This window comes from Corylus avellana, chromosome ca2 (assembly GCF_901000735.1).
Source record: "Corylus avellana chromosome ca2, CavTom2PMs-1.0".
Taxonomy (NCBI): domain Eukaryota; kingdom Viridiplantae; phylum Streptophyta; class Magnoliopsida; order Fagales; family Betulaceae; genus Corylus; species Corylus avellana.
The window spans coordinates 47,702,389-47,714,705 of NC_081542.1; the positions used below are offsets into that span (position 1 = coordinate 47,702,389).

The window sequence follows — 12,317 nt, forward strand, 5'->3', positions numbered from 1 at the left end:
TAAATTCTCGCTCACGAAGACAGAAAAGGGAGAATTTTTGCTATGCCGAATGGTTATCCTCATATTCTTATCCTCTCAATCATTATCTGCAGCGAAACCAGCTTTAGAAAACAGAGAGAAAACGTGAGAGTGAGGGAGGGAGAGAGAGAGAGTTATGGGTATTTGATTGTGATGGGGTTGATTCTCTAGGTATTTTTATTTGGGTAATCAATTGTGTTCTTGATGATATTTGATTGGGTTGTTGTGGAGCTTGTGGTTGAGTTCTTGTTGAGTTTTGGTGAGTTCTGGAATGATTTAAGTTGCTTGGGAATGATTGATTTTGTGGGTTTTATTTATTGTTAATTTTGGGTGTAAATCCTTTGAGTGGCCGTGAGAGTGAAGATGGAGTATTGAAGATGGAGATTTGGTTTTTTGAGGGCAAAAATCAACTGGGTTTCTATTTAATTTTGCTCTACTTGAACCAGATGAAGTGCATAAGTGCAGAAGATTGCTCTAAGTTGTTCTTTTTATTGTGAGAAAATGGCTTTGTGTCCAGATAAAGTGCAGAAGAAGAAGAGGGCGGAGAAGAAAAACGGAGAAATATAATGGAGATGACTGCGTGAAAAGATGTGAGAGGAGAGAGAGTGTTATTTTTTATGATTATAATAATAACAAGGATCGCCACAGTTGAACATTGGGTTCAACCTTGGCAGCTGATGGTTTAAGGAACGGAAATCTGCTGTGAGATTTTTTTTTTAGTTTTTAGACATATTTTCTAAACTTAGAAAATAAACTCCCTTATAAGAATTCTGTTAAAAATGCTCTAAGGACAGCAGCAACAACAGCTATGTGGGGAGAAATGGGAATGATAACGTCAAAGTGTACCAAGCTGAAGTGGTTTCTAACCATATTTTTGTAATGTTTGTCAAGTGGTATGGATTTTAAGAGTGATATTATTGTGGATCAATTGGTTTCTTGTATATCAAAGTAGACTAAAACAACGTCTAGATGAGCCATGCTAGTCTTTATTTTACTTTTGAATAAACCGTAAGTAAAGTTCTTTTTATTGTTGCTAGCTTGCGGATTCTCTGCTTTTCACAAAGCAGTCCTATCCCCATTCCCCATCTATTATAATGTCAAATTATAAAAATACTTTGACAAAATAAAATTTTTTTGATTACTTGCAGCTACCTTCAAGGAGATACCTTACATTGGTTAAAGCAATGGAAAAAATTAGAAGAAAGTAAAATGCAAAAAAATTATATTACTTTATAAAATCTTCACATTGAGAGTTTTGTTGGTGATACAGGCTGGGGTTGAACCTTTGAGTGGGCCGACATTAGATGGGTTGGACAACTAGAGCCCAGACCTGAGCTTTGGTTGACCAGTCATACATACCCAACCCAACTCACTTACCTTGACAGCATCATCTTGACAATCTCAGTTGAAGCCACATGAGAAAAAATTTTCTTAGCGAGAACCCAAATGCTGCAGAAAGCTCACCATCTCCTCAAACCTTTCTCAACTTCAACAACACCAACTTCTCTCACTTGGAGAAACCAAATCAGACAGAACCAGCTAGCCTCCCAAATCTCATCCATTCTGTTGCAAAGGCACAACTGGGTTCTTCTCCTCCAAAACCTCAAACTCTCCTCGAAATTAACCCCATCTCTCTTCCTCCAAATCCTCCATAAAACCCACACTAATCCTCAAACTCTCCTCGAAATTAACCCCATCTCTCTTCCTCCAAATCCTCCATAAAACCCACACTAAGCCTCAAATCTCTCTCAACTTCTTCAATTGGGCAAAAACAAATCTTGGGTTTCAACCAGACCTCCAGTCCCACTGCAAAATCATCCAACTTTCACTTGGGTCGGGTCTTGTCCAACCCGTGAAGCCACTTTTGGATTCCTTGATTCAGAGCCACCCTGCATCAGTGCTTGCACAGTGTCTGATTCGAGTTTGTAGAGGTACAGATTCTCAGTCTAATGCGTTAAGCTTTGTTATTGAATGTTATTCGCAAAAGGGTTTGTTCGTGGAGGATTTAGAGGTGTTCGGGAAAATGAGAGGTCAGGGTTGTACCCCTTCAGTTCGTGCCTGCCATGCACTGCTTGAGGGTTTGCAGCAACAAAACGAGATTAAACTGGCTTGGTGTTTCTTTGGTGCTGTATTTCGTAGTGGGGTGTCGCTGAACCGGCCTATGTGGTCAGTGTTTGCTCAGATTTTGTGTAAAAACGAGAAATTTGAGAGAGTTGTTAGATTGCTAGATTTTGGTATTCATAACTCTGCGATTTATAATCTTGTCATTGATTAATATAGCAAAGGTGGGGATTTTGGAGCTGCATTTGATACCTTGAATCAGATGTGTGATAGGAAAATTGAACCATGTTTTACTACTTATAGCTCAGTTCTTGATGGGGATTGTAAATATGAAAAAGCTGAAGTCATTGAGAGCATCATGAGCATTATGGTGGAGAAGGAGCTGCTTCCGAAGACTCCTTTATCCAAATATGGTTTGGTAGTTCAGAAGCTTAGTGATCTGGGCAAGACTTATGCTGCAGAGATGTTCTTTAGGAGAGCTTGTGATGAGAAGATTGAATTACAGGATGCTATAACAGCAGCTCATCATCAACAGATTACTCTTTCTTATCTTACATACGTGTATATAAGTTAGTTTAGTTTGTTATATCAGCTAGTTAGTTATGTAAGTTGAAACTGTTATGTTAGTTATGTTGTTAGCCTATACTCTGTTAGTTGAGTTGTAAAACAGAGTATATAAACTCATGTTTTGCTTTGTATTTTGGCAAGTTAATGAGAACAGTTTTGTCTTCAATCTCTTTCTTTCTTTACAATTTGATATGGTATCAGAGCTTTTCACTTTATGAAAGTTCAATTCATCAATGTTGATCCCAGTTTCCTCGATTCCTGAAGCCATTCCCCTTTCTTCTTCTCATTGATTACCTTTCTCTCTCAATGACAATGCCTCTAGTCATTACTATCTGCATAGTGGTGATAATCCAGGGCTATTGTTGGTTCCTCAACCATTAACTGGTGAGAACTATAACACTTGGAGCCGATCCATGACCATGGCTCTCTCTGCGAAGAACAGGTTGCAGTTCGTTGATGGAACTCTTCCTCACTCATCCACTCTGAATGAATCTGAGTTCAGAGCCTGGAAGAGGTGCAATGATACAATATCTTCATGGATTGTTAACATCGTATCGAAGGACATTGCTACTAGTATAATTTACATCAACAATTGCCAGGATATGTGGTTGAGTCTGAAGGAAAGATTCTCACAGAAAAACGGACCACAAGCCTTCCAGCTTTAGAAAGTTATCTCTAGCTTCTCACAGGATAGCATGTCTGTAAGCTCTTACTTTACTTGTCTCAAATCTCTTTGTGATGAATTTAGCAACTATAAGTCCTTTTCTCCATGTACTTGTGTTTCTGCGTGTTCTTGTGGTAGCCTGAAATTTGTCCAAACATTTTTTGATCAACAATACGTTTTTCAATTTTTAATGGGGCTCAATGAGTCTTTTGCTCACATCATAGGTCAAATCCTCTTGATGGATCCACTTCCTCTAATTAACATAGTGTTTTCACTAGTTGTTCAAGAAGAAAGTCAAAGACAAATCTTCATAAGATCTATGACTTCAAACCCTGTAGCCTTGATAACCAAATCTGTCCCCACACAACAGAATAGGTTTCCTAGGCAGATGACTCGAAAGGATAAACCAATCTGTACTCATCGTGGTATTTCTGGACATACAATTGATAAATGCTACAAACTGCATGGCTTCCCCCCTGGATTCAAATTCACAAAAAGGCCTTCTTTTTCCCCAAGTTCAAGTGTGAACTATGCTGCTCAGAATTATGGAGAAAATTTTCCTGCAACTCCACAAGTTCCTCAGCTGCCAATTACTGTAGAACAATGTTAAAGGCTTCTGGAATTGTTGCAGACTAATTCTCATCAAGCTTCCACCAATTAAGTAGGTTCTTTACCTGCTACTCAAGGCCACCTCTTCTCTCAGGTGTCAGGTAATGCCCTTGCCCTCAATGTTAAGCATTCTGTTTTTCATTCAAACCTCAACTTGCCTAAACTCAAACCAAATCCGACAGATACTCCTTGGATCATTGATGCAGGAGCTACTGATCACATGGTTAATTGTGTTTCTTTGTTTACAACAATTACATCTACTATATCCATATCTGTCAAACTACCTAATGGTGACTTAGTTTCTGTTACACACATAGGCACGGTTAGAATTTCAGAACATTTCATTTTAACCAATGTCTTATGTATACCATCTTTTTCATGCAATCTCATTTCTGCAACAAAGCTCATCAAACACCGTGGTTGCTGCCTCATTTTTATTAACACTTATTGTGTCATACATAATCTGATCACTTGGAAAACGATTGGAGTGGGTGAGGAAAAAGAAGGTTTGTTCCATTTGATACAGCCTGCAAGCAAGCTTTCTGTAAACCATGGTGTTAATTTTGCTATTCTCAAAAATCCTTCAACAAACCTATGGCATTTTAGGCTAGGTCATTTGTCTAATTCTAGAATAAAAATGTTGCACAATTTAGTTCCTTTCATTTCTGTTGATTCAAATACAATCTGTACTATTTGCCCTTTGGCAAAACAGAAAAAGCTTCATTTTCCTATTAGTAATAAAACTTCAAAGGCTCATTTTGATCTTATTTATGTTGACATTTGGGGTCCCTTTTCTCAGCAATCCACAAATGGATCACATTATTTTCTTACTATTGTGGATGATTTCAGTAGATATACTTGGGTTCATCTCATGCATCAAAAGTCCCAAGCTAGGTCTTTTATTCAATCTTTCTTTAAACTTGTAGCAACTTAGTTTAATCTCAAGATTAAAATCTTGAGATCTGATAATGGTGTAGAATTTTACATGGAAAATTTTCTCTTCTCAAGGTACTCTACATCAACTTAGTTGTGTAGAGACACCTCAACAAAATTTCATTGTTGAAAGAAAACACCAACATTTACTCAATGTTGATAGGGCTTTAAGGTTTCAATCTCATTTGCCTCTTTCTTTTTGGGCAGATTGTGTCTTAACAGCAGTTCATTTGATCAATAGGATTCCATCTCCTTTGTTGTCTAATAAATCTCCATTTGAATTGCTGTTTTTAGAGCTTCCTTCTTATTCTCATCTAAAGGTTTTTGGTTGTCTAGCTTTTGCCTCCACCTTATCTCGAGATAGACACAAATTCCATCCTAAAGCTATTGCATGTGTTTTCCTAGGTTATCCTCATGGTATGAAAGGATATAAACTTTTAAACATTCATACCAATTCTGTTTTTGTATCTAGAAATGTGGTCTTTCATGAACATGTTTTTCCTTTTGCATCAAAAGAATTTTCTTTCCATTCAGATGTTCATTCAAATGATGCAATCAATAATTCTCCTTGGTTCAATAATCTTCCCTATATCAGTGATGATACTTGTCACCATTCATCTCTTATTGCAGAAGATCAGTTGCATGATGATCACTCCACTCATGACATAGTTTCTCATGATTCTCATGATCTTCATTTATCTTCTACCAACATTAGTCATCAATCAGATTCTATAGCAGAATCATCTATCATCCCAACCAAAACCCTTAGGAAATCAAGCCGCACTAGGCAAGCTCTTAGTTACATGCAGAATTATCATTGTCAACTTGCTTCTTCCAATTCCACTTCATCTGATTCTATGGTTGGATTTTTTGATGACACTGTAATTGATAATGTTAATGCATGTATCACATATTCCCTTTCTTCTGTTTTGAACTATGACCATCTTTCCCCTTCTTATAAAGCATTTAGTTTATCTCTTATTGTTAACACCTGAATGGCGTGAAGCTATGCAAGCAGATCTTGATGCTTTGCAAGCAAACAACACATGGGTGTTAACCTCTCTACCCTCTGGTAAGAAAGCTATTGGTTGCAAGTGGGTGTATAAAACAAAGCTCCAGGCTGATGGCAGTATAGAGAGACACAAGGCTAGGTTGGTGGCAAAATGGTATACTCAGAGTGAGGGTTTAGATTATCACGAAACATTTTCCTCTGTTGCCAAACTTACTACTATTAGATGTCTTTTAGCCATTGCAGCAGCTAACAATTGGTTCCTTCACCAATTGGATGTCAACAATGCCTTTCTCCATGGAGATCTTGATGAAGAGGTGTACATGGCTGTTCCACCTGGTTTTTCCATCAAGGGGGAGCCACAGGTGTGTTAATTGACAAAGTCTCTATATGGATTGAAGCAAGCCTCTCGCCAGTGGTTTTCTAAGTTCTCCAATACACTGGTTCCTCAAGGATTTATAAAGATAGTCTTTTCACCAGAACTGAGGGTTCGGTTTTTATTGCCCTTTTGGTTTATGTGGATGATATTGTCTTGGCTAGTAACAACTCTGCAGCCATCAAACAGCTTACTTCTTCTCTCAATGAGAAATTTAAACTTAAAGACTTGGGGAAGTTGAAGTTTTTTTCTTGGCTTAGAGGTAGCTAGATCAGACAAAGGAATCTCTTTATCTCAAAGTATGTGTTGGAGATCCTTCAAGATTCTAGTTTATTGGCTTCTAAACCATCTAAATTTCCTATAGAATAGAACATCAAACTTTCTAAGGATGTTGGTTCCTTATTGGCAGATCCAAAGCTACAGACGTCTCATTGGCAGATTGATTTACCTCACAATCACACGTCCTGATTTAGCTTATGTGGTTCATACTCTTAGTTAGTTCATGGATCAACCCTGGCAGCCTCATTTAGATGCTGCTCAAATGGTGTTAAGGTACTTAAAGGCTTCTCCTAGTCAAGGGTTATTCTTTCCTTCTTCATCAGATCTTCAGGTAAAATCTTTTTGCGATGCTAATTGGGCTGGCTGCTTGGACACTCGAAGGTCCATTACTAGTTATTGTATTTTTATTGGTGATGCCATAGTTTCGTGGAAGTCAAAGAAACAACAGACGGTCTCTAGATCATTTGCTGAGTCTGAGTATAGGGCTATGGCATCCACTTGCTGTGAGGTTACCTGGCTATTCAGTTTACTCAAGGATTTACAAATCCTTCATCAACAGCCTGCAGCTCTTTTCTGCGACAGCAAGGCTGCAATTCATATTGCAGCCAATCCAGTATACCATGAACGCACCAAGCACATAGAAATTGACTGTCACCTTGTCAGGGAAAAGATTCAACAAGGTCTTTACTTTACATGTTTCTTCTGCTGCCAACTTAGCTGATATATTTACCAAGCCTCTTGGTTTTGCACAATTTAGTGCTTTGCTGTCCAAGATGAACATACTCAATATTTTTCATCTTGAGGGGGAGTAACATCAGCTCATCATCAACAGATTACTCTTTCTTATCTTACATACGTGTATATAAGTTAGTTTAGTTTGTTATATCAGCTAGTTAGTTATGTAAGTTGAAACTGTTATGTTAGTTATGTTGTTAGCCTATACTCTGTTAGTTGAGTTGTAAAACAGAGTAAACTCATGTATTGCTTTGTATTTTGGCAACTTAGTGAGAACAATTTTGTCTTCAATCTCTTTCTTTCTTTACAATTTGATATGGTACTTATGGGTGTATATTAAGGGCATTGTCCAAGGAAGGGAGAGCGAAGGAAGCAATTCAGATATATCAAGCAGTTCAGATATATAGTTCAATCTCGGAAAGGGTTCTTACAGTGAGTGATAGTAGTTATAATGCATTTGTAAATGTTCTTTGTAAGGAAGATCAGTCCGAGGAGGGTTGTGAATTGTTAAGGGATGCCCTAAGAAGAGGAAGCAGTCAATGTGCATCAGCATTGTCTGAATTCATAGCATCACAATGTAGGAAAGGTAGATGGAGAGAAGCAGAGGATTTGTTGAATGTGATTCTAGAGAAAGGGTTAATGCCAGATTCGTCTTGTTGTTGCTCCTTGGTGGTGCATTACTGTTCCAATAGACGCATTGATTCAGCCATTGCATTGCATAATAAGATGGAAAGATGGAATATTACTTTGGATGTAGCAACTTATAATGTACTTCTCGATAGGCTTGTTGCAGGGAGGAGGATTGAAGAAGCGGTCAGGGTGTTTGATTACATGAGAAGACTGAACTTGGTGAGCAGTGCAAGTTTTACAAGCATGATTCGTGGGCTTTGTCGCGTAAAGGAACTCAGAAAAGCCATGAAAATTCATGACGAGATGTTGAGCATGGGGCTTAAACCTGATCAAGCAACATATAAGCGGTTGATTTTTGGGTTTAAGTAACAGATTGTTGTGTTTGACAAGAGTCCATTTTGGCTTTAACCATCTCTTGTAAATTGGCCGGCATGATCAGGCCATGTACTGCACCTTTTGATGCGCGATACAAAGAAGCTCTAAGTTTGTAAACCTAGACTTCCTAGTGACAAAAGAAAATGAAAAATTTCCCCCATCTTTATTTGCCCATGTTTGCACTACCAAGTACCAAGTAATGTGAATGTTACCTCTTGCTCGATATCATAATCATCATGGCGGAGCCAAGAAAGAGCCAAACATGAATGAGAAATATACTAGAAGCTCATAACCATAGGAATTAGAAAAAAAACATCACAAATTATATTCTTTGTTTTTATTTATTTCGTCTAATTTTTGGATGTTGAGACTAGATTATGGATACTTGTAAAACACAAAACTTAAGTGGTATTTGTCAGCATATGTGCAGATAATATATATGATATCCGCCCGCTTGAAATTAGGGGTTGAGAATTCACACGTAACCCATGAGATGGGCAAATGCAGAGCAATTTTAATCGCTTACTTAAACACCATTATATGTATAAATCATTTACCTTAAGAGTTCTTAACATAACTTTACAAAATAATTTTGGAAGTTCTAATCAATATTTTCTAATTGAATGGTTCTTGTTGGTACAAGTGAATGTAAAATGTGAAATGACACTTGAAAATGCTTAGTAGTGTTTGATTTCCCACAAATATAATCGTATTTACAGCCTTAATAGCAGAGGCTAAATAAGTCAAGGTCTCCCCCAACTACACAAAACAAAAACCCCTCTCTCTCTCTCTCTCTCGCTCTCCGAGACCCCAAAAACCAAAAATGGCTCTCCGTCTCTTCCTCCTCATCGCCGTGTTTTCCCTCACCCTCTTCTCCGTCTCGGTCAGGTCCTCCGACTCGGACCTTGTATCAGAACTCCTGGCCCTCCAGTCCCACTCCAAATCGGGCGTTATCCACCTCGACGACCGCTCCGTCTCGCGCTTCCTGACCTCGCCCAAGACCCCCAGGCCCTACTCCCTGCTCGTCTTCTTCGACGCGACCCAACTCCACGACAAGGCCGAGCTCCAGCTGAAGACCCTCCATGCCGAGTTCTCGCTCCTCGCCAAATCCTTCATCACAAACAACCAAGACCCCGATTCCTCCTCCCACGGCAAGCTCTTCTTCTGCGACCTTGAGTTCAAGGAGTCCCAGTCCAGCTTCGCGCTCTTCGGCGTCAATTCCCTCCCTCACATCAAGCTCATCGGCCCGAATCAGACCCCGAAACAGTCCGATCAGATGGACCAGGGAGACTTCTCCAGGCTTGCCGAGTCGATGTCCCATTTCGTCGAGTCCAAGACCAATCTCGTCGTCGGCCCGATCCACCGCCCACCGTTTCTCTCGAAGAAGCAATTGGCGTTGGTCATTGTGGGTATTCTCATTTGGATTCCATTTGCTGTGAAGAAGATTGTGATGGGTGAGACTCTGCTCCACGACCCGAAACTCTGGCTGGCGGGTTCGGTGTTCGTCTACTTCTTCAGCGTCTCGGGCGCGATGCACAACATCATTCGGAAGATGCCCATGTTCCTGGCGGACCGGAACGACCCAAACAAGCTGGTATTCTTCTACCAGGGCTCGGGAATGCAGCTCGGGGCGGAGGGGTTCGCGATCGGGTTCTTGTACACGATTGTGGGTCTGTTGCTGGCGTTCATGACGCGTGTTCTCGTGAAGGCGAAGAATGTGAACGTGCAGAGGGCGGTGATGATTGTTTCGCTGTTCGTTTCTTTTTGGGCGGTCAAGAAGGTGGTCTATTTGGATAATTGGAAGACTGGTTATGGGATCCATGGATTTTGGCCTTCAAGTTGGTAATAAGCTACAAAAAGGTAATGACTTTTTTGGGTTATTAGTGAAAAGTGGTTGAAGTCGGTGTTGGAATTTGATGTTTTAATGTAGAACTTTTGATGATAATCGAGACAATGTAGATTGTTACTTTTAAAATTTTTGGTTGAAAACCATTTGGTAGATCAATTTCGTAATGTTGATTGCAGGTTTTGCTTTATAATAATCTTCACCTTGTTTGCTTTGGAAGAATTACGCTAGGGAGCACTTGAGGTGGGAGTGGACCAATTGGCTAAATGCTCAGAGGCTAGATAGGTTAGGGAAGTCTAACAGTGGTTTATCGGGTTGGATGGAACAATGGCGATATTGCGTTTGGTAAAGTTGTTACTGTGAGATCCCTCCACGACGTCTAAAGTATGATAGATTGGTTATGCTGAGTTCCATCAATTTATAATTTGCATTTGACGATAATATAGTGATTTGTAGTGATAGCTATTTCTGAATATCATTTACCGTTGACATTGCTAGCTGCCATGCCCCCTCTTCATAACTCCGTCATTTTAATCTTGCTTTTTTAGTAGGCTGTTTATTCTGTTTGAGTGTCCTGGTTGTGATGGCATAAATGGTATTTGCCTATTTTTCCGGATGAGTCACTTGTCTATATTATTTATCCAAATACATTATGAAGGATCCTTATTTGGCTAGATATTTTTGTGTCCCCCAGTTGTTGACCAAGATCGACGTGCATAATCTGTGAAAGCGTCTCAAAAGCTGGTCATTCTTGAAATTCAATTTGCTGTAGAATAGTTATTAGTGTTTAATGGCGTTATTGAGGGCAAAAACCTAGAAAGGTCAGGTCACTTTGCTTGATGTGAATGTGTGGTTGTTGCTGCTTGTTTTGGATATCAAATGGTCAGAAGAAAATTACCCAGACTCTTCGCTGTGACAGTGTGAATTATAGTGCTTCTTTGGAGTAAATTATGAGTTTTGAATAGCTTAGGTCATGGTCTTTTCATTTAGATGTGAAGTTATCTTTGTGCTACAGACCTCTAAGTTTTCATTGGACTATGCACCTGTCCATTTAAACTGGTTCCTTAAATTTAATCTTTGCTATTTGGTTGATAATTCACATTTAGGCATGCCTAGTTTCACCTGTCCAGTTTATACTGAGCCTGAATGAAAACTGTATATTAAAACAATTATATCTGGTCGTTAACAGGATGGTTTCACAACGTATGTGTGTGAGTCTGTGGTAAATTCAATTGTAGTAGTGATGGAATGGATAGGTAGTCCCTTCATCTACAGGTATCGTTTTGTTACTTCACCAACTTTTTTGGGTTCCTATGAAACTAACACTATGTTTGTAAGTTTCTAAGGAAAATGAATCATGGAACCAATAATACTTATCCATTGTGAAAGAAAAGGGAATGAATGGATAGGTAGTCCTTCTTTGGGCAGTAAGCGGAAAACCTGAGGAGGGGTATGGCGTTCCTCACAAATCCTTTCCTTTCTTAAAAACTCCCAAACAAGAGAAAATACCAATTCCTACATTAGCTGTTGTTCCTCTCCTTTACTTTCCAGCCAAATCTCCTTTCCAAACACTCTGTAGGGGGATCCTTTTTCTGCTTTCGGTTTCTTATGTATATTCCGGTTTTGACCCCTACTTTTGTCATGATACGTATAGTAAGCTTGGAAACTGAATTCACATTTCTGAGTGTTCTGTGGGGAGTCAGCCTGAGAATAAGGTTCTGGGTAATTGCTTATGCATCTGAGTTTAAATTGCAATGTATATGGAATTTGATGTAGTGTCTTGAGTTAAGCTGAAGGACAAGCTTGGAAGAAAATTGGGACTCGATCTAGGTCACAGAAAAAGAGATGATTTCAGCTTTAACGCAGACAGTGCAAGAGGCTAACTCTTGGCTTAGGAACCCCCATTATAATTTGAGGGCAGGAAATTCTCCCTTATCTAGTTGATGCCCCATCTGATTCTTATTTATGTTACAATTTTATTTAAGCTCCTCAATAGTCTTGTAGTTTTCTTAATAGTATTATAGCCTTTTCCAGTGGAGGCTATAGCACTGTAAGGAACTTTATTGGATATCAAGGGAACTTTCCCGTCTCAAAGGTGTCTTACTTAATCTAGGCGGTCTTCTTATGGAAGGCCTTATTCCAAAATTTTCCCTAGTGTTCTGAGAATTGAGAAACAAGCCCTCCCTTCTAGCTTGTGTTTAGAAAAATATATTTT

General features: G+C 39.2%; 1 protein-coding gene and 1 pseudogene across 2 annotated transcripts; both read left to right on the forward strand.

Annotated features, from left to right (window-relative positions):
- Positions 1-1,325: 1,325 nt before the first annotated feature.
- LOC132171768 (pentatricopeptide repeat-containing protein At4g21170-like) lies at positions 1,326-8,363 on the forward strand (annotated as a pseudogene).
- A 635-nt stretch (positions 8,364-8,998) lies between these two features.
- On the forward strand, positions 8,999-10,764 carry LOC132170486 (probable dolichyl-diphosphooligosaccharide--protein glycosyltransferase subunit 3B). Of its 2 annotated transcripts, none has more exons than XM_059581480.1 (2): positions 8,999-10,116; positions 10,282-10,764. In XM_059581480.1, the coding sequence occupies exon 1, from the start codon at positions 9,080-9,082 to the stop codon at positions 10,100-10,102; it is 1,023 nt and encodes a 340-aa protein (XP_059437463.1). In that variant the 5' UTR covers positions 8,999-9,079; the 3' UTR covers positions 10,103-10,116; positions 10,282-10,764. The 2 variants fall into 2 exon arrangements, with proteins under 2 accessions (XP_059437463.1, XP_059437464.1); XM_059581481.1 differs by having other exon boundaries at positions 10,323-10,764.
- Positions 10,765-12,317: the final 1,553 nt, after the last annotated feature.